The sequence below is a fragment of the Rhododendron vialii genome, chromosome 6a (assembly GCF_030253575.1).
Source record: "Rhododendron vialii isolate Sample 1 chromosome 6a, ASM3025357v1".
NCBI classification, from domain to species: domain Eukaryota; kingdom Viridiplantae; phylum Streptophyta; class Magnoliopsida; order Ericales; family Ericaceae; genus Rhododendron; species Rhododendron vialii.
In genome coordinates this window covers 21,699,548-21,721,466 of record NC_080562.1, presented here as the reverse complement: position 1 = coordinate 21,721,466, position 21,919 = coordinate 21,699,548, and the positions used below count along the sequence as shown (strand labels likewise).

Sequence of the window (21,919 nt, the reverse complement as noted above, 5' to 3'; positions counted from 1 at the left end):
GGACAATAAATTTTGAAATTTCAAGGTTCGAGAATCTAATAGTTTGTTTGGTTTAGGTTTTAATGAAGGTTTTTTGGATAATGAGTGAAGAGAGATAGAGGCCTTGTTCGGTTTGGGGTCTCAAAACCTCTGGGCATGATCTTCAATAAATTTTCTCTATACCTCTACTACAATAATCGTAAAAGATGACGCTTGAAAAAGTGAAAAGATGTCGCTTTTTGAAAAAATTGTAATTAAAAATATTACAATAAGTAAATAATGTCAGTCATCCAAAAAACTGTGATGTAATATATTTATGATGTTACTTTCTAAAAAATTGACATAAATATTATTTCTTTTTAATGTCAGTTTTTCTAAAGTGTGATATAATATATTTATGATGTCACTTTCTAAAAAACTGACATAACTATTATTTCTTTTTAATGTCAGTTTTTCCTAAAGTGTGATCTAATATATTTATGATGTCATTTTTTAAAAAACTAACATAATTATTCTTTCTTTTTAATGTCAGTTTCTTATTAAATGTGACATTAAAAGAACTTTTTTTTTTTTTGGGGGTAATGGAAAGAACTAAAATTTGTTTTAGAGTAAACGGCACCATATGCGGGGCACGCACGGTACCTCTAATCTTAATCCTGCCCAAAATAAACCCCAATGGAAACCTCTCTCTCTCTCTCTCTCTCTCTTTCTCTCTCTCTCTCTCTCTCTCAACCAACCCTAGCCGTTGATTTGGAGTCTTAAATCGAGTCACTTGACATCGTTAAGTGGCGGTGGAAGCAGAGGCGGCTCCACTCTTAAGAAACCATGGTCAACTGACCACCAAAATTATTATTTTTTGCTTAGAATACATGTAAAAATTTTGGATTAGCCTTATTTTGAACACCCAATCCAAATATTATTGAACACCCAACCCAAATATTATTGAACATCCACCCCAAATATAGCCCACAAATTAATCCACTTGAAATTGAAAGCCCAAATTTCAGCCCACTAACCCAATTTCAGCAATAACAAAATGAAAAAAGAAAATACGAAAGTTAATGAAAAAAAGAGAAAAAAAACACACGCAGAAGACAGAAGACAGAAGCAAAATCAGCCTTTGGCTCTCGTTAGTCTTCCGACCTCTCTGGCTCTCTGTTTAAACTTTGGTACACACAGGTTTGTGATTCGTATCTCTCTCTCTCTCGATCGACTCTCCTTCTCTCTCCCTTTCTCCTTCTCTCTCCCTCAATTACTCACAGGTTTTGGATTTGGGCTTTTGGTAAACCCTAAGTTGTATATTTTCTAATTTCTATTTGGGTTTAATTGATTTTTCTTCCATTTGTTCAGGGTTTTGAGCTTCAACCTTCAAGAATATGGATAAAGATTGAATATTGGGTGTTTCTTTGTCTCTACACATTCTGACATTCATCGAGTTTTACCTTAAAAAGTAAGACCACCACTATCTCTCCTAATCTCTTTACATTTATTTTGAGCAATTTGATTATAGATTACTAAGAACACTTTGTCAAATTTGGTGAAAGATTGATTATTTTATATATAGGCTAATTTGAAAAGGTGGAAGTCAGGAAGTGGATTATATTAGCCGATTAGGTCCATTAGGGAGTCAGTACTTTCATTTTTTATTTTTGCTCTTGGATCATGTTTTGCATATTAAATATTTAACATTAATGATTTCATATTTGTTTATTGGTTACAACATTGGTATTGGGTAGTGTACTGATTTATTATGTAATATATACTGACACTTTTTAAATATTGTTTGGTTAGTTGAAATCATGGACAAATTTCTTATAAAGAAACCAAGAACGGTGCAAGAGTCAACTCCTATTGAATCTTTTGATGATAGCAACACTCAAAACTCTTTGAAGAGAAGCCGTATTGACTTGAATAATCTCCCCTCGGATCCTGGGTTACGACCAAAAATCTTGTCATATCATCCTAATGATAGAGATGATATAAGAAGAGCATATCTCCAAAAGGGGGGCCCATGTCAACCTATTCAACACAATTTTCCGCAAAGAGATATTAGTGGATTGCTGCGTTGTTTTAATCTTGCTTGGTTCGAAGAGTACAAAAATTGGTTAGAATACAGTATAGAGAAGGATGCAGCATTTTGTCTATGTTGTTACCTTTTTGGTCTTGATGGCAGTAATCACAAAGGAGGCAATGCTTTTGTTGTAGAGGGGTTTAGACTTTGGAATAGGAAAGAAAAGTTGCGAGAGCATGTAGGAGGCATTAATAGTACTCATAACCGAGCTGTGAAGGGTTGTGAAGATCTCATGAAGCAACCCCAACATATTCAAAGTGTTTTTGAAAAGCACTCGACTCAAGAAAAACGTGACTATCGAACTCGCTTATATGCAACCGTTGTTGTTGCAAGATTCCTTTTGTGACGAGGTCAAGCTTTTCGTGGTCACGATGAATCCGAAGATTCGAGTGATAGAGGGAATTTTCTTGAGCTTTTGCAATCCTTGGCCGATCATAATGAGGATATCAAGAAAGTTATGTTGGAGAATACTCCAAAAAATCACAAACTAACCCACCATGATATCCAAAAGGATGTAGTGAATGCGGCGGCGTGTGAGACTAGTAATGCTATCATCAAGGAAATGGGCGAAGCATTTTTTTCAATTTTAGTTGATGAGTCTCGTGACATCTCCAACGAAGAACAAATGGCCCTTGTTTTGCGCTATGTTAACATGAAAGGCATTGTTATAGAGCAATTCATTGCAATTGTACACGTTTCCAGTACAACTTCTTTATCACTCAAAGAGGCAATTGAATCTTTATTTGCTCGACATGGATTGAGTTTATCAAGAGTACGTGGGCAAGGGTATGACGGAGCAAGTAATATGCGAGGTGAGTTCAATGGTCACAAAGCTTTAATTTTAAGGGAGAATGAATCTGCATTTTATGTCCATTGCTTTGCTCATCAACTTCAGTTGACTCTTGTTGCTGTTGCTAAGAAGCATGAAGATGTTGCTGATTTTTTTCTAGTAGTTGCTAATATAGTGACTGTTGTTGGATGCCCTTGCAAAAGACATGATGCTCTTCAAAATGCACAAGTTGCTAATCTCCAAAAAGCATCAGATAATGGTGATCTTAAAAGTGGAAGAGGTCTCAATCAAGTGACTACTCTTAAACGTGCTGGTGATACACGCTGGGGTTCTTATTATAACACACTTCTTAACTTGATTGTGATGTTTAAGTCCGCAATTGAGGTACTTGGTATGATTTCAGCAGATGACCCATCAACAGATCACAAAGCTCAAGCTCGTTCTATTAAGAAATCAATGCTATCTTTCGAATTTGCCTTTAGCCTACACTTGGTCAAAAATGTCATGGGAATTACAAATGAGTTGTCAATAACATTGCAAAAGAAGACGCAAGATATCGTAAATGCTATGGCACTTGTTGAAATGTCTAAGTAAAGGTTGCAAATGATGAGAGATGATGGTTGGGATTCCTTATTGGCCGAAGTGTCTTCGTTTTGCAGCAACCATAATATTTCTTTTCCGAACATGAGTGAAATGTTTGTATCTAGTGATCGACCACAACGCAAAGCCCCACAAATTACAATTTCCCATCGTTATCGAAATGAGCTATTTCATACAATCATAGATTTGCAACTTATGGAGCTAAATAATCGTTTCACAGAGGCGAATACGGAGTTGCTACTTTGTATGAGTTGCTTGAATCCTAGAAATTCATTTTCTACTTTTGATAAGAAAAAGTTGATTCGTCTTGCAGAACTTTACCCGTATGACTTTTCTAAGGTGGATCTAATGGCATTGGACATTCAACTTCAAAATTACATTGTTAAATCCGATGAAAATTTTTCAGAGCTCAAAGGGATTGGTGATCTTGCTGTAAGGTTGGTGGAGACAGATAAGTATGTTATATATAGATTGGTCTATTTGCTTGTGAGATTGGTGTTGACTCTTCCTGTTGCCACTGCAACAGTTGAAAGAAGTTTTTCAGCAATGAAGTACATAAAGAGCAATTTGCGCAATCGAATGGGAGATCAATGGATGAATGATTGCTTAGTTACTTATATAGAGAGTGATGTATTTAATACCGTTGATAATGAGGATATCATGCAAAGGTTTCAAAATATGAAAACTCGTCGAGGACAATTGTAATAGCTTATATACATTGCTATTTTTGGGTCGCATTTTAGATGTTATGCATGCCTTTTTGTTTATATATATAGTTGTGGTTTCTCAAGATAGTACAGTGTAATTTTTGAACACCCTTGGAAAAATTCCTGGAGCCGCCACTGGGTGGAAGCACGTCACTATGATATTCGCAGTTGATTGATCTTGGTCACCACTCGTCCCGCCATTGCTTTGGTCACCGATTGGCTTGAAATCATACAGGTACCCACGGCTTTGTTTAGACAGTTCCTCACAACTTGTTGTCTAATTTTTTCGTTATTGAATTTATGGGTGCTATTTACATGGTGCAAAATTTGTTTCAATATTGATTGAGTTCCTAGGTCTCGTCTGATTGTCAAGATGAATCATCTAGGTATGAATTCATTCGCATTACAGGTGTTTGATAATATGCTTATGTCAATCTATGCTCCGTACAATCATATAGGTGAGTATCCATTCGCATTACAAGTGTTTGATAATAAGCTCAGATGAACAATATTCATCCACTTTTTAGGAAGTGTGGAGGCTTTGGTTATGGCTTCGGTAACCTGGCCAGACCATCGTCAACCGAGGCCTCATATTGATACGGTCTGCGGGACTGTACAGGCGGGCCATAGCGTATATCCTTCTATCTCCTCCTTCGGTGTCGAGTCTTCTGTTAATGCTTCGGGGTATCACCGAAGAAAGCATTCCGTTAAGGTCTCTCGAGAGAATGTAGCATATCAAGAGGGGACCAGGAGCGATACGTGGCAGATAGGATCACCTAGGCCGGGTCTGGCCATGTGCTTCGTAACCGCCTTATCTGGTGCGTCATCTGTGATGTCATCCGAGGCGGTTACCCAAGCGTATTCTTCACGCGCTAGCTTGGAGCCCAAGTGAACCTAGGTCTATAAATACGAAGGGACTCTAACCTAAAGAGGTATGCCATCCTTCCCTAACCCTAGATCTAAGCCTCTTTCCTTACATCTAACTTGATCGTCGGAGGGTCACTGGGCTTCCATAGCCCTAGTGACTTGTTGCAGATCCAGAGGCAGGGGAACGGAGCAGCGGAAGAGGGATACTAATTCAGGTCCAGGTTCCTCCAAATTGAACCCCTACAATTGGCGACTCCGCTGGGGAACTAGCCATTAATCGAACATCCACTTCCCTTCTTCTGCTCCATTCAGCGTTTTCTAAATCAAACATGATCGAGATCGACGACGCGCATCACGGTGGAACCGCCCACGGGCTCGGTTCCCTCGTGGATCACAGCCTGGCTTCCGGCGGAGCAGCCGCCCTGGGAAAGACCCATGTATCCGTCAGAATCGCCGCCGGAGCGTCAGTTCCAGAAGCAGGCCCATCTTTCGAGCTCCACTCCTACATCCGCCATCTTGAGCGGAAAATCGACGATCTCACGACGGTGATGGAATGCGACAGACACGTCCGAGATGAGTTGGCGGAGATTAAACACCTCCTCCAAATCTCCCCATCTCATTCCTCTGGGAGTCGCGGCGGAAGGAAGGACTGTCGTACCTCCCCACGCAGTCACGAAGTCGGTCACCTGCTAGAGCATAGACCCCGCCCTTCCATCAAGGATCGTCTCGAGTCAGCAAGAGAGGTGGACGTTCGACCCCCAGGGGACACATCGCACAGGGACCGTTCGCGCTCCCCCATGCAGCTTCGAAGGAGACCATCGGCCTTCGAAAGGCTCGGTGCTAGGAGCGTCTCTGCCTCCTCCACTCACTCGGTCCAGGTGGGCGAGGCAGGCCGGGAATCTACCCCTAGCCTCACAAGGGCAGCCAGGGGAGATGACGGCCTTGTGGAGATCCAGACCAGGGGATATCGTGAGCGCCTAAAGGGCCCCGGAGCCAGAAGCCCCATCGTCACAAACCCCGGCGGCGCACACAGCAGGAGCCCGATCATCGAGCGCCTCGAGCCTTCTGCTCGGGACAGCTACCGCCACCACCGCCAGGAGCGCTTTCCCAGGAAATCGGTTAGTACTGCCCCAAATAGAAAGGAATACGAACGATTGGACAAACTTGTCCCGAAGAAGCGTACAGCGACTGAGCGTCCAGACGGTCTCGACCGTTCGATCCGACCTCATCGTGACGCACGGCTCACCAGACTCACGACCTCCTCCTTTACGAGAGAGATCGACTCGGTTACCCCTCCCAAGGGATTCACCCAACCCAAGTTTGCCAAATACGACGGCAAGACCGAGGCATACGCCCACTTGGTCCAGTACAAACTCGTCATGTCTTTGTTTCTTCGAAATGAACCCTCGGACGATGCCTTCTTGTGTAAAGTGTTTCCTGCAAGCCTCGGCAACCTGAGCCTCACCTGGTTCAATCAACTCCCGGCTCGGTCAATTTTTTCGTTCGATTCCCTCTGCGATGCCTTCATGGCTCGGTTCGTAACTAGCAACAAGCACGAGAAGGAGACCGACTCCCTCTTGGCCCTCCGCAAGAGGAATGACGAAACACTTCGGCAGTACGCCGGTCGTTACTGGGAACTATTCAATGAGATCGAGGGTTGCGATGGCATCATCTCGGCCCGAGGATTCAAGCTCGGTCTCACCTCCCAGGACGAGCAAGTCTATGATGACCTCGCTCGCCATAAACCAAACTCTATGAAGGACCTTATGACTCGTATTGAGGGCTAGTGCCAGCTCATCGAGTCCAAGGCAGAAAGAGGCATCGAGAAGCCTACGAGTTCCAAGACATTAAACACGTCGGTATCCACACCGGTCCCCGCACCTGTCTCAGCGCCAAAGAAACAGGTCAACACCATTAAGCAGTCGCCAAGGAGGGGACCGAAGCCAAGCGATTTCAACGCTGAGAAGACCGTCTTCACCATTCCCATCTACCAGATCATCGATCAAGTGAAGGACCAGCCCTTTTTCTCCTTCCCAAATCAAAAGCTCGGAACCGAAAATGGGAAAATCAAGAATCCCATCGTCCAATGCAGTTACCACAACGAACAAGGTCACTTCACCACAGCATGCAAGCCCTTCAAGGCCTACTTGGAACAGCTTGTCACGGGTGGTCACCTCGGCAACTTCATCGATCACGAGAAGACGACGGCCCGGGCACAACGGACCGAAACAAACACCGAGGAAGAGGTCCAGACAATCCACGTCATACACGGTCCCCTAAACCCCGAAGCCGCTCGCATCATTCGGGCCGATCTGAACGAAGCATCATCCTTCAAACAGGTCATGTTGGTCGGTCCCAAACTGAAGCGCCCCAGAACCGATGGCGGTTCCAAATGGACGATAACATTCACCGAGAAGGATCTCGACCGCATCCAGCTTCCCCACAATGACGCCCTCGTGGTCACACTACGCATCGAAACTTTCAACGTCCGTCGCGTCCTCGTAGACCAAGGCAGCTCGGCCGAAGTCATGTACTACTCTCTGTTCAAGGATCTAAAGATTCCCGACACTGACCTCCGTCCCTCCGAAGTTCCTCTTATCGGCTTCAACGGAGCTCCTGTCTGGCCCATCGGTACGATCACTCTTCATGTCTGTGCCGGCTCGGTGACTCTTGAAATGGAATTTGTGGTGGTTGATGTCCCTAACCCTCACAACGCAATTGTCGGACGCACCTGGTTGCATAGGCTTAAAGCGATTGCCTCCACCTATCACTAAGTGGTCCGTTTCATTGGCACTCACGGGCACCAGGAAGACTTGTACGGAGATCAAACTGCGGCCAAGAAGTGCTACATCAACGTCGTCCGAAGTAACAAACAGACCTCCCTGATTAATCTCATTGAAGTCCCCGAGGCCCCAGTTTTGGAAGACGTCGGTAGATCCCCCGACGATAAAACCATAGAGGACGTGGCCACCATCTCGATAACCGAAGACGGTTCCCGTTTCTTCCTTATCAGTTCCTCACTTAGTGATACTGAACGGAATGACACGGTAGCCTTTCTCAACTGAAACATCGAAGTGTTCGCTTGGACCCCATATGAGATGCCCGGGGTCGACCCCTCCTTCATTTGCCACGAACTCAACATCGACCGAGCCAAACGTCCGGTCTTGCAAAAGGCACGACGGTCCTCTCCTCTTCATTTCGAGGCTGTTATTGAAGAAGTTAACCGACTCCTGAACGCAGGGGCAATCAGAGAAGTCCAGTATCCCAAGTGGCTGGCCAACACCGTCATAGTCAAGAAAAAGAGCGGCAGATGGCGGGTCTGCGTAGATTACTCAAACCTCAACGACGCCTGCCCAAAGGACTTCTTTCCACTCCCTCGTATTGACCAGCTCGTCGACGCCACCTCCGGACACGAACGACTCAGCTTCTTAGATGCCTATCGGGGCTACCGCCAGATTGCCATGAGTGAAGGCGATGTCGAGAACACAGCCTTCATCACCCCCCATGGCATCTTCGGGTACCTTGTTATGCCCTTCGGTTTAAAGAATGCCGGGGCCACTTTTCAGCGAATGATTACCAAGATGTTCGAAGGGTTACTAGGCGATACTATGCTGGCTTACATCGACGACATGGCGGTTAAAAGTTTGCGCGCCGGTGATCATCTAACTCACCTCGCCGAAGTCTTTGAGATACTCAAGAAACACAAGCTCTGCCTCAATGCCGAGAAGTGCGTCTTTAGTGTAAGCTCCGGCAAATTTCTTGGCCACCTCGTCTCCTTAAGCGGTATTGAGGCCGATTCTTCCCAAATTCTCGCTATTACTCAACTCTTAGCCCCCCACAACAAGCGTGATGTTCAGCGTTTGACCGACATGGCCGCAGCCCTGAATCGGTTTATAAGCCGCTCCTTGGATAAATGCCAACCATTTTTCGCACTTTTAAAAGGCAGCCGACGGAGCTTCAATTGGACAAAAGACTGCGACCGAGCCCTCCAACAATTAAAGACGTATATTTCTAAAGCCCTAGTCCTCGTCACCCCTCGGGACCAGGAAGACCTTTTCCTCTACCTAGCAGTCTCTCCACACGCCGTAAGCTCGGTTCTCATTCGCCAGGAGGATCGGGAACATCAACCAATCTACTACTCCAGCAAAACAATGACTCCCGCCGAGACCCGTTATCTACCGTTAGAAAAGCTCGTCCTTGCCTTCATCTCAGCTTCCCGGAAGCTCGCTCCCTATTTCCAATCACACCGTATCATTGTCCTTACCGAGTACCCTCTCAAGTCTCTCCTCCGGAAGGCCGACCTCTCCAACCGAATCTCACAGTGGGCCGTTGAGCTTGCCAATTTTGAAATCCATTTTCAGCCTCGGACAGCAATAAAAACTCAGGTGCTCGCCGACTTCATCGCCGAGCTTACGCCGCCCACTACACCCGTTTCGGCTCCCACCCCGAGCACCGAGGCATTGCTCCAGGCCAACCCTAACACAGCATGGCAGCTTTTTCACGGAGATGTTTGGAAAATGTAAGTCGATGGCGCCTCCAACAGCCGAGGCGCCGGTGCAGGCATCGTTCTCCTCTCACCCTTCGGTGTCTTGCACGAAAGCTCACTCTCCATCAACTTCTCGGCCTCTAACAACGAGGCCGAATATGAAGCATTGATCTCCGGACTCAAAACTGCCGAAGCCATTGGCATCGAAGAACTTGTGGTTTACAGCGACTCCCAATTGGTGGTTAACCAGCTCTCCGAGGAATATGAAGCTCGGGACGACCGCATGCGTACCTACCTCAGCGCCGCAGTCCAGCTCATTAAACGCTTCAAAGCAATCAGGGTCGAGCATATCTCCAAGGAACAAAATGCCCACGCCGATGCCCTTGCAGGACTTGCTTCGGCATGCTCATCTACAGGACACCGTTCCATCTCCTTCAATTCCATTGACAAGCCCAACTTCGAGCTTGAAGTACTAGATAAGGAGGTACTCAACATAGAGCTTGGCCCGAGCTGGATGGACGAAATTGTCCTTTACCTTCGAGACGATTCCCTTCCCACTGACAAAAAGGAGGCTCACCGAGTCCGAAACAAGGCCGCTCTCTTCTGGCTCAATCCAAACGGGAAGCTCTACCGAAGATCATTTACCGGTCCATATCTACTGGTTGCACACCCACACCAAGTACAGGGCATCATTGAAGAGCTCCACTCCGGTGACAGTGGTTGCCATTCCGGCGGTCGGTCCCTCGCTCACCGAGCCATTTCCCAAGGAAATTGGTGGCCAACAATGAAGAAGGATTCTGAAGAATTCGTCAAGCGCTGCAAGAAATGTCAAATGTTCGCCCCTATCATCCACCAGCCAGCTCGAGATCTTAGTCCCCTCACAAGCCCTTGGCCTTTTTCCCAATGGGGCATGGATATCGTCGGTAAGCTCCCCGTTGCCCCAGGAGGATTTAAGTTCCTTCTAACCGCCACAGACTATTTCTCAAAGTGGGTTGAGGCAGAACCTTTGGTAACTATTGAAGAAACAGACGTCATTCGTTTCGTTTGGCGAAATACCATTTCACGCTTCGGTGTCCCTTTCGCCATTATTACAGACAACGGAAGGCAATTCATTGGTTAGAAATACCGAGCCCTATTGGACGAGTACGACATCAAATGGGACACATCCACTTTGGCTTACCCCTAGGGTAACGGACAGGCCAAGGATGCAAACAAGGCAATTTCATCTGGACTCAAGCGACGACTCGAGTCACGACGGGGAAAGTGGGCCAAAGAGTTACCCAAGGTACTCTGGGGCTACCGTACTACGCCTCGGCGATCCACTGGTCGTACTCCCTTCTCCTTGGCATTTGGAATGGAGGCGGTCATCCCTCTCCAGGTCGGACTCCCGACAATGCGTCCAGAAAACTTTGATGAGTCGGTCAACAACAACAGCATTGCTTCGGATCTCGACTTAACCGAAGAGGAACGTGACAACGCAAGGATCAAGCTCGCGTCGTACCAACAGGAGGTTGCAAAAGGTTACAACCGAAGCGTCCGCCTTAGGTCATTCAAGCCTGACAATCTCGTATGGAAAAAAGTGGTGGAGAAATCCAAAAAGCGAAAGCTAATGCCAAATTGGGAGGGCCCCTATCGAGTTCTCAAGCACCTCGTGTAACGCCCCTGAATTTTGGTTAGTAAAAATTTCGTTAAATATTTGAATTTTATTTGAATTACTTATTTCTTCTTGAGTGGCTATATGATTTCTTGTTAATTTCCGTCATTGTTAGATTTTGGTCATTGGTTAACTCTCGACTAGAAACCCTACATGACCAATTTAGTTAGTCTCTAACTAACTAGTTGGAGGAACCAAGCAACCAACTCACCTAGTTACTAGATGAACCTTTTGAACCTTTTGCCTTTACCCATTGGTCAATAGAAGTTAGGGTAATCTCTGTCCATTGGACAATAAGCTTTTCATTATTATATTTGCCTAAAAGTACATGTAGTCTTTCAAAATCTTATTTTAAAGATAAAAAGTACTTGTACTTCTTTTATCCATTGGTTATTAACCGCTAGGGAATTTATTACCCATTGGGTAATAGCTCAAATCTTCCCACAAGGTACAAGGTTCTATTTAAATAATCAAGTATGGATTTCCCATGTGATTTTATGCATTAAAATATTGGGGTATATCTAAACCCTAGATTTTCAAGGTACTTTATTGAATAAAATAGTACTTGTACTTTATTATTACTTCAATGGGGAGAATCCTAACCTTTTTATTTAATTGGGGTACTTGGTACCACACATATATTTAAGTATATGGCTTTTGTCACATGCTTTAAAGGACAACTTTGATTATTTTAATATAAAAGTTTTCTTTTAACTTTTGTCCATTGGACAATAAAAGTTAGGGGATTTATTATCCATTGGGTAATAGGGTATTCTTTCTACTAAGTACAAGGGTTTTAATAAACTAGTCTTTTCCTAAAAATCCCATGGGATGAGGTACTTATTAGACTTTAGGACCTAAGATTCTCTAGGTACCCTAATATTATTTTGTATTGGGACTTTGTACTCAATTAGATTAATCTAATGGGGAGTCTTGATTTTCCCTAGATTACTTAGTACCTTAGTTAATATTATAATGGTACTTGGATGAATATTTAAATGGCTTAGTACTACATTTATTTGTTTAAATGGGGCATGTGCCTAATTAGATTTCTTTAATGAGGTATTTGGATTTGAAAATCTAGTACTTGTACTTCTATCATTATATATGTATATATATGTAGTGTACTAGGAGAGAGAGAGAGAGAGAGAGAGAGAGAGAGAGAGAGAGAGAGAGAGAGAAAAAAAGAACAGAAGGAAGGTGGTACCTTGGCTTGATTTTCCCTTGTACTTAAAATCCTTGGTGTATCTTCCTTCCTAGCCAAAAATCTATCCTCTCATAGTCCTTTTATGGTTGTTTAACACCAAATCTTGTACAAACTATCCATCTCTCCATCAAATCTTCCATAATCCAATCCTTGGTACAAACTAGCCATGCAAACCTAGGGTTTAGACCTTGATCTTTCAAAGATTGCTTGACAAGTGTCAAAATTGAGAGAATGAGAGAGAGGGGGGACCGGCCTTGAAGAGAGGAGAGAGAGCCAAGGTTTTGCCTATAAATAGCAAGCCATTCCAAGCATTTCAACTCACACCTTCACTTCTTGCTCTCACTTCTCTCTAGAAACCATTTCTGTTTTTCCAGGCAGCCTACTGCCCTTCGAAAATCCTCAATTTTCTCCTTCTTAAGGTAGTCTTTAGAGATAACTTCCTTCGGAAAAGTTGTAAAGCACTTCAAGACCTTCAAGTTAGACCCAAGTACCACCCCAATCGGTGAAGAAATGACAAAGATATTGTCATCCAAAGTTCAGTAAAAATCTCAGATTTTCATATCCAGACAGCTTACTGTCCCTTCTTTATCCCCATTTTTCTCCTACCTAAAGTAGTTTCTAGGATCAACTTCCTTCACAAAAGTGGTAGAGCGCTTCTAGAGCTTCGATTTCGACCCAAGAACGATCATATTCGGCCAAAGATTGACTGAGTTACGGCCATCCAAAGTTCGGTCCAGATTTGCGAGTTTCACCACCCGTAGAATCTTCCAACTAGCTTATTCGGCCCCGACTAGTTTCGGATCAAGGTAGATTATTCTTACCCCTAACTCTAAGTTTATCCTTACTCACTTACTTACTTATTCCAAGTAAAACGTATGATGTTTGATCTTTAAGAAAGAATGGTTTTCAAAAGTTAAAACGTTACCATGTGAATCGAAGTATTCGTATTCTGATATTTCAAGGAGTATGAGCTTGCATACATGAATCGATTGTGTTACTTGTGATATATTATAGAGTTGGATGATCTTGTTAGAATGATTCATGCTTACTTTGTCCTACCACGGAGTCTTTGCATGTAAACGAGACACGAGAACCGAGAAAGTAGAAACATGACACCTAGGGTGTGGTTAATGAAAGGAAATGTTTTCCGAGAAAGGAAATATTTTTGAAACTACATTATGACCGGTTTTGGTGGCATAATGTGAGTTGGGTGTGTGTGTTCCAATGGGAATCCGGGAAAAGCGGAACCATTGTGAGGTTGTGTGTGTTCCAATGGAGATCCGGAATAGCGGAACCATTGTGAGATTGTGTGCGTTCCCATGGGAACCCGGACCGGCGGAACCATGGTGAGGTATGGCTTAGTTATCCGCGGTACGGAGCCAATGCAATTGTGTGCCAATGGGAACCCGGCGCGGCGGAACCGAGGTTGGGTGAGTTAAACAAATGATTTTGAAAGGTTGATTTGTATGTGAAAATGTTGACAAGGTCTACGATGAGTCGCGTAGGAGAAACACGAAAATCTTGGACACCAACTATAGTTGATTAACGAATGTGGATGTGTGATTGCTAGTGTTGTTGTAAATGATTTACTGTTGTAAGGTTGGTGGGTAAGGATTTCCTATTGAGCATTGTAGCTCACGGTGTTACCTTTTGGTGACCCTGACATATTATATTGGTGGTGACGCCGGTATAATGTGTCAGACCTCATAGATGAACAGGGTGAGATGTACACCTTGGAGGCCTTCGGAGCCGAGGAGCTAGCCAGGATGGAGGAAGAAGCGGAGCAGTAGATAGGAACCCTAGTTCCCCCCGTTATTAGAATAAAAGTACTTTGTAAGGTTTATGATGTAATAATGAGCCAGACTCACATTGTTTTTGTAATAAAATGTTTTCTTTAACGTACCCAAAATTCGGGGCGTTACACCTCGGATCAGGAAACTACAAATCGGAGAAGTTGGATGGTTCCCCCATTGCTAAAACATGGAATGCAAACAACTTGAAGAAGTTCTACGAATAGCGCTCGGTTACCGAAGCCTGCTTAGTCTTTATTATGTTGCATTTTCTTTTAAAGTTTTGAAGGCAATTTGCTTATGTATTGACAGCACTCCAACGAGTTTGAATGAGAATCCTCTCTTTGGCACTATTCATACACTCTGACTGTTTAAATTACTTATACTCGGTCCGTTCTTGCCCGGACCGTTTTATACCGACTTCAGGGATATTGTTCTTCCATAGGTGATACCCTCGGACAAAATTCCCACCAAGTCGCCCAGGCCTCTTCGGTCGTCTGGATTTCTGGTCACTTGCTTTAAGGATATACTCGGTCTCCTCCCGAGCCCCTTATACCGACCCACCAAAAGGTTCCCACTGCTCGGACTCGCTGCGTCCCGAACCTATGGCAGAAGCCATATCCCTTCGTGACTCCGGCCTACATCCCTAAGCAGTAATACTATCTCGCGTTTACTAGCTAGACTTATTTCCATTCAACAAACGGGCGTGCAAACCCAAAATTCATTAAATAATTGCTTCTGATTCGGTCACTACCGACCCTCCTCGAAGCAGGGGCTTCGGATCAAATCACTTTTTCTTGATTAAACATCTTTTATGAATTGGCAAAACTCTTCGGTTAACGCTTCGGTCAAACTTGTTTCTATAAACTTTTCAAGTCTCACCGAAGCAGGGGCATCATAAACCAAGGAGCAAACCAATCATACAAGCATTTCAAAGATAACATTCAAGAAAAGAAAGCATTCATTCACAAAGCATTATGGGTTTCAGCAACAATCCATAAACAAAAAGTTACTGCTTCGATATCAAACATTTACAAACCCTGGAACAACAAACTCCAAATGTCCGGAGCCGTCCAGTCAAAGTTGCAAAATCTAAAGATGAAATCTCAAAAATAAAAGGAAAGGAAGACACTATCCTAAGAACGAGCTAGGTGGTCGAGCTGGTCCTCGGGCGCTGGGGCATTTGGATCGGCTTGGTTCCCGAGGCCCTGGTCCTCGGACGCAGGCTCCACCACCTCCTCCTCTTCCTCAGGAAGGACAAGCTCTTCGGGAGGCGCCTCGGGAAGTGCTCGGAGATCAGAGTCTAAAGGGAGGTTGAGCCTCCTCACCAAGGCTTCATGGCCATACCGAAGGCCGTCCAAGAAACGGTCCCGATGCAGCTCAGCCTCAATCTCCCGAACCTGCTTTTTATACTCTACTCCGGCTGCGTCCCAACCTTCATCGTAGCCTCTCTTCCTCGCGAAATCAACCTCCGTGGCTCGGGTGACTCGCAGTGTGTTGGCATCCTCCTCGGCTTTGGCGGCTCTGGTCTCTGCCTCCACCCTCTCCCTGTCGCACCTTTGGAAGTCCGCCAGGTAGAGCTCGCAAGTCTCCCGAGCCAGTTTAAGGTCTTCCTCCTTCCGAGCCAACTCCCTAGCAAGCTTCTCGGTCTTTTCTTCCTGCGCCTTGCACCGGTCATTGATAGCCAATGCCCGAGCTCCCGCCTGCAAACAAATAACAAAGGAAATTCACCAAGTGCAAACATTCAAATTGAAAAGAACGGGACGCAAACCATTAATTTACATTGAAAAGGGCCTGAGCTAGCTCGGTCGTGACGTCCTCGGTCAAGCCAGTGACAGCCCGGGCATCCCTCGGAAGAATGCTTCCTCGGAGCATCCCGAAGGCCACTCCGAGGTTCTTGACACTGTCGGTGTGGTGGATCTGGCGGCCGGCAAAGTGATGGAACTCCGGAGCCCAGGGGAGTTCCCTCGGATTGACCCAGGAGCCCTCCTCCGCTCCACCAGTCCCCCCTCCGAGCTCTTCCTGCTCCTCCTCGATCAGGATCGTCTCCTGATACCTCCCTTCTCCGTTTCCCCCCTCGCGCCGAGTCCTTTTCTCCGGGGGCTCCTGTGGTGAAACAGAAGTCGCCCTCGAAGTCCTGGCGCCAGGAGTACCGGGGACTATTCCCCTGCCCCGACCAGCCGGTCTCCGGTGCCTGAGATTCAGCACCTCGCGAGTTCCAGGGCCCGCCATTTCCTCGCTCAAACCGGTCCTCTCCGGCGTCTCTCGATCAACCTCCTCGCGAATGACTCCCCGAGGCGCGGATGTGCTTCCCTCGGCTTCGTTCTCTCTACCTGCCCTCCTTTCCCCTCATCCTGCACCTCTTCCGGCTCTCCCTCCTCGGCCTCGTCCTGGGCCTGCCCTTGGAACCCCTTGCTGCCTCGGCTTCTTCTTTAAAAAGCTTGTGTAAGTTGGGACGTACCCGAGCAGTTCTGGAGTGTACCGACTGGTGATGGGAATGGCGTAGGCTGCTGTAATTCGGGCCTGGTTAGCTCTCTCCCGAAGATGTTGAACGATTCCCTCGGCTCAAGGCAAAACCAAAACAAGGGATCAATATAAGTACGCGGGGCATAATAAAAACAAAGTATCTACCGAAGAGTAATTTCTACCAACCAGGAGCCCCGGTCCCAAATTGCACCCTGGTAGTGGTATCAGCATTCTCCCCGGGCCCGAACATGAAATTGCCGGTCACCGAGATGTAAATGTTTGCCCACTCCTCGGAGTCGGGGAGACGATCGACAAGGAACATGTCATACCCCGTCCTGCACGAGAGGTAGTATCGGTTGCTCTCTCAGTTGACTCCTAGGAGGTATACGCCGAAGAGTTCCTCGACCCCAAAGGTCAAGTTGAACTGCCTCCTTAGCTCAATAACGCTTGTGATGATTTGGTAAGAGTTTACTGTGAGCTGGGAGGAGGTAAGAGAAAGGGTCCGGAGAACTCGTCGGACAAACTGATGAAGGGGGAATCTGATCCCTCCCTCAGTGATTGCCATCAAGGGAAAAATCAATTCCCCTGGTCGGTGAAGAAGGGTCTTGGGGTTGTTGTCAGGAAGCAGCTGGACCTCTACATCCGGAGGGATGCTGTAAACCCTCCTGAACTCGGCGTAGGCAGCCGGGGTCCCATTAAAATATTGGTTCAGATAGGGACACGGTCTCATCGGCCTCCTTCGTCCTCGAACCTCCTCGGGGGCATCGGCGAATGGGCCCGGTCTGTGGCTCGAAGTACTAGGGATTTCAATCTCCCAAGGAGCAAAGGTTGTGACGGGGCGTGAAGCTCTAAGAGGGTCCGAAGGCTCGATGACGTCCAATGGGATTCGGTAAATGGCTTGGGCACGACACTCCTCAAAGATTTCCTCAAGGTCGGCAGAAGAGGAGCTACTGGTACTGTCCGAGGAGACTTCAACAACCATTCGCCCCTACCTAGCAACAAAAAAGATGTGTGCAAAAACCCGTTAGCTATATGCCCAGGGAGAAGCAACATGACCTAGCAAATAGGGACGAAATGGTCATCGCTCCTCGGTATATTTCTGGGAACCTTTCCTCGAGAAAGGTCTCCGAGGCCAGTGGTTGTTTCTATGGTCTCGGGTTGAAGATTGGCCTCGGGAAGAATGTGGCCCTCGGGTTGAATTTAGACCTCGGGAAAACTAAGAACACAGCGTTGGAAACGCTCAGCGCCGCCGTAGGACGAACAGCGGCGAATGGCGGTACAGCCACAACGCGTAAGGAATGCGGATTAAAAGGGAGAAAACTTAAAGAAAATGATCAAAACGTGAAAACCAGCAACTGAAGATCATCATACCTGAGTTTCGTGTCGAGATCCGCGTCGAAAACGCTCAAAATCTCGATTGAAAGCTGGAAACAGACGGCGGCGGCGGTTCGACTTCAGAAGTGGAGGAAAAGTAACCGTCTCGCCTCTGTCTTTCTTATTTATAATGGGAGAGGTGGAAGGCTGCGCGGGAAACGAAGCGTCGTGCACCGAGCCATTAGATCTTTGACGCGTGTTATCATCGGACGGCCAGCATCAGGGGCTCTGCACCGAGGACAGGCGCCGGATATTCAGACCTTAGGCGTGATGACGCGTGTCATCGAAGCGACGTTTCGTACCAATCATCTGACATGGCAAGTGCCGAGACAGCCTTTCTATTTTGAGACCTCGGCAACTGCTAACACGTGGCTCTTCTCTCTGGCCCAGGTTGAACGGAATCTACCGAGGCAAGCACACTCTCCGGTAGTTCTCTAAAAAAGATCAAGGCCTGATATTTCGTACGATGAGGTCAAGACCCTGAAGCAGAGGTGCAAAGCTCCAGGGGCTTGAGGGGCTATTGTGAAGGCTTCGGTTATGGCTTCAGTAACCTGGCCAGACCACAGTCAACCAAGGCCTCATATTGATACGGTCTGCGGGACTGTACAGGCGGGCCATAGCGTATATCCTTCTATCTCCTCCTTCGGTGTCGAGTCTCCTGTTAATGCTTCGGGGTATCACCGAAGCAAGTATTCCTTTAAGGTCTCTCGAGAGAATGTAGCATATCAAGAGGGGACTAGGAGCGATACATGGCAGATAGGATCACCTAGGCCGGGTCTGGCCATGTGCTTCGTAACCGCCTTATCTGGTGCGTCATCTGTGATGTCATCCGAGTCGGTTACCCGAGCGTATCCTTCACGCGCTAGCTTGGTGCCTAAGTAAACCTAGGTCTATAAATACGAAGGGACTCTAACCTAAAGAGGTATGCCATCCTTCCCTAAACCTAGAGCTAAGCCTCTCTCCTTACATCTAACTTGATCGTTGGAGGGTCACTGGGCTTCTATAGCCCTAGTGACTTGTTGCAGGTCCAGAGGCAGGGGAACGGAGCAGCGGAAGAGGGATACTAATTCAGGTCAAGGTTCCTCCAAATCGAACCCCTACAGGAAGTAAACAAGGTTCACGGGCAAATCTTTCTATTTGGTGAACTCATTAGGAAATTTGGGTTTATTACCATAGTTCTTCATATTGCCAAGACTCTCGTATGATTGACCAGAACTGTCCTTTATACACGTTCAAGTTGAGTACATATAAATAGCAAAATTCCATAAATCAAAACAAGCAAACTTAGCTGGCTAGTGTTGCAACTCGGATCAAGATCATGTCATGTCGATGATTTATTCAATCCCTCATGTAATGCGCAAAATTGAGAGCCCCCATTGATCCCATTTGACAAGTTCTTATTTTGTAGGTCTCGATTTTACATCATGATCATCTATGCCAAAAAAATTGAGAGCCCCCATTGATCCCATTTGACAAGTCCTTATTTCAAGAGTTATTCATTGCGGCATTTCGTCCAGCAATGGAACTGCAGTTTTTTACTCGGACGTTAAAAAGGCAAGTGGCGTTTCTTTGGAAGAAACTAATTATACTAAATCGAACACTCATAAAAGATCGACAATTGCACATGTTGATCACAGAAAGACTACTCTGACTAGTGCAATTACAAGGGTGTGTTTGCTGATGGATTTGATTCTGGTCAATGTGTTCTAATTCCATTCTTTCCTAGAAAAGTCTCCTTTTGAACTATGCATTTTAATTCTGCAATGAGATGTGGAGTTGTACATGTGTTTGTTGCGGTAAAATATGTGGGTTCTAATTTCTAAGTTGGTTATTGCCTCCTTTAGGTGCTAGCGGAAGAAGGCAAAGCTAAGGCTGTTGCCTTTGATGAAATTGACAAGGCCCCTGAAGAGAAAAAGAGAGGAATCACAATTGCAACGGTAGGATATGTATGTCTTTTGTTGGTTTTCACATTGTTATGCTAGGCCATATGATTGAGCGTAGCCTTCATTGCTTCTCGAAACCATGTGATAGTTTTGAAGCTCCTTTCAGTGCTGACTACAATGTTATGTTGAAAGCCCATATAGAGTGACTGCTAAGCGACATTATGCACATGTAAATTGCCCTAGTCATGCATATTATGTTAAGGTAAGACCTAGTAAATATGCGTTCACCACAAACAAATTACGATTTTTTCATTTGAATACTGATCCCCGAAGTTCCCGTTGGTTGTTTATATTTCATTTGTTTGTACGGACTACGTAGATATGCGCTAATTTCCCCCTACTTGTTGATTTGCAGAACATGATTACTGGAGCTCCCCGAAAGCTTAGAAGTATTGAACATCATTTCATAGTCTTGCCAAGCATTTTAATCCGTTTAGCTGGTAGGCCTCGTTCCTTATCATACGATTTCACTGTCCAATTTAACTCCCCATCTAATTTGTGGAAGCACATAATTGTTATAGAGAAACTTAGTGTTCCTATTTTCCTGTCTAATTTGCTTTTTTATATGTATTGTATATGTGGAATTTGAGAGAGAAAATATAATTTTTTCTTTTTTCTTTTTTCCAATTGTGTTTAATGCAGGATATATAAGCCGAGCAATGCAAACTTTTGGGTTGGAGAAAGTTGGAATAAGCGAATAGTTATATGAGGTCATTTATTTTTATTTTGTACTTTTCGGATTGAAAGATCACACCTTATGTACTCGAGCATATTTTAATTTTAATTTATCAATGTATACTTCTTTATTCATTAATGGATGCTTTTATTTATTTATTTTTTTAATGATTCTTAGCTGGAATTAGAATTGTGATTTTTTTTTTTAGGATAAAAGACAGAAAAGATGATAGTTTTAAACTGTCATCTTTGACTTTTTTTATTACGCTTTAAAAAAAGTCATCTTTTGAAAAGATGACAGTTTTAAAGCACTTTAATGACATTTCACAACTGTCATCTTCTACTTTCAATTACGTTTAAAAAGCGTCATCTTTATAGATATTGATGACAGTTCCAAACTGTCATTTTAAGCTTCAGACTTTTAATGACAGCTCCATAGATGACAGTTTCAAAACTGTCATCTTTCATGTTTAATGACACTTTTAAACTGTCATCTTTTACGATTATTGTAGTAGTGTACTCTCAAAAACCTCTCTTAAAACCCAAACTAAATAGGGAGAAAGATAAATGAGATTAATAATTTAAAAAAAAAACTTATAAGAGACCATGCGCATAAAGAGATTGGATTTGGGACCCAAAATGAACATATTCTTAAAGCATTTAAATGTCTAAATAACATCCAATACAAAATGTAATATATATCTAGTTATTCTTAACAAATAAAAAATAACTAATATTAATGGCAAAATTTTATATTTGTTAGAAGAGACTACATAGTAAAAAAATGAAAGAGAGAGAGAGTTAGAGAGAATGAAAGAGTGAGAGAGTCTGGTCATAACAGTGAACCAATCGGAGGGAACGATGGGGGGGGGGGGGGGGGGGGGGTTGGATTCCTGTGATCAGAAACCATAGGGGTTTAAAGCTGAACAGGGAAAGGAGTCAAGAATCTTACACTTTGTTTGTTGACAATATTCCTGAACTCAAGGACCAGATCTGGCTAAAGAGGGCTTTTAATAAGTTTGGAGAAGTTAAGGATGCATTCATACCAAGGAAAAGAAGCAAGCGTACAGGCAACAAGTTTGGGTTTGTCAGGTATGAGTGCTACTCGGCAGTAAGCATGGCTATCTCAAAAATGAATGGAGTTTGGGAAGAGAATGAGAGACTTTTTGTTAAAGAAGCAAGTTTTGGGCTCAATGAAGTTCAGTACAGAGGGCAACAAGTCAGGCCTCCGATACTGAAGGAGAGTGGCAGAAGTCAAGGGGCGAAACCAGGTCAGAGAGCTGGTAAAGAGGTGTACGTGGAAAACAGGA

General features: G+C 44.8%; 2 protein-coding genes across 6 annotated transcripts; both read left to right on the top strand.

Annotated features, from left to right (window-relative positions):
- Positions 1–1,778: 1,778 nt before the first annotated feature.
- On the top strand, positions 1,779–3,434 carry LOC131328486 (uncharacterized). The gene is made up of 2 exons (XM_058361428.1): positions 1,779–2,340; positions 2,407–3,434. Exons 1-2 carry the CDS (start codon positions 1,779–1,781, stop codon positions 3,432–3,434), a joined length of 1,590 nt encoding a protein of 529 aa, XP_058217411.1.
- Positions 3,435–4,285: 851 nt separating this feature from the next.
- Positions 4,286–20,770, top strand: LOC131329350 (uncharacterized). 5 transcript variants are annotated; one of them, XM_058362442.1, is made up of 5 exons: positions 4,286–4,382; positions 19,836–19,928; positions 20,076–20,136; positions 20,290–20,374; positions 20,577–20,770. In XM_058362442.1, the coding sequence occupies exons 2-5, from the start codon at positions 19,876–19,878 to the stop codon at positions 20,633–20,635; spliced, it is 258 nt and encodes an 85-aa protein (XP_058218425.1). In that variant the 5' UTR covers positions 4,286–4,382; positions 19,836–19,875; the 3' UTR covers positions 20,636–20,770. The 5 variants fall into 5 exon arrangements, 4 of the variants coding, with proteins under 4 accessions (XP_058218425.1, XP_058218426.1, XP_058218427.1 ...); XM_058362443.1 differs by lacking the exon at positions 4,286–4,382 and adding an exon at positions 4,393–4,533; XM_058362444.1 differs by lacking the exon at positions 4,286–4,382 and adding an exon at positions 19,099–19,694 and having other exon boundaries at positions 19,843–19,928.
- Positions 20,771–21,919: the final 1,149 nt, after the last annotated feature.

Coding starts and splice junctions, on each gene's coding strand:
- LOC131329350 (XM_058362442.1), top strand. CDS start 19,876: ATGAAATTGACAAGGCCCCTGAAGAGAAAAAGAGAGGAATCACAATTG. Junction 20,137..20,289: donor GTCATGCATATTATGTTAAG/GTAAGACCTAGT, acceptor GTTGATTTGCAG/AACATGATTACTGGAGCTCC. Junction 20,375..20,576: donor CATTTTAATCCGTTTAGCTG/GTAGGCCTCGTT, acceptor TGTTTAATGCAG/GATATATAAGCCGAGCAATG.
- LOC131328486 (XM_058361428.1), top strand. CDS start 1,779: ATGGACAAATTTCTTATAAAGAAACCAAGAACGGTGCAAGAGTCAACT. Junction 2,341..2,406: donor GCACTCGACTCAAGAAAAAC/GTGACTATCGAA, acceptor GACGAGGTCAAG/CTTTTCGTGGTCACGATGAA.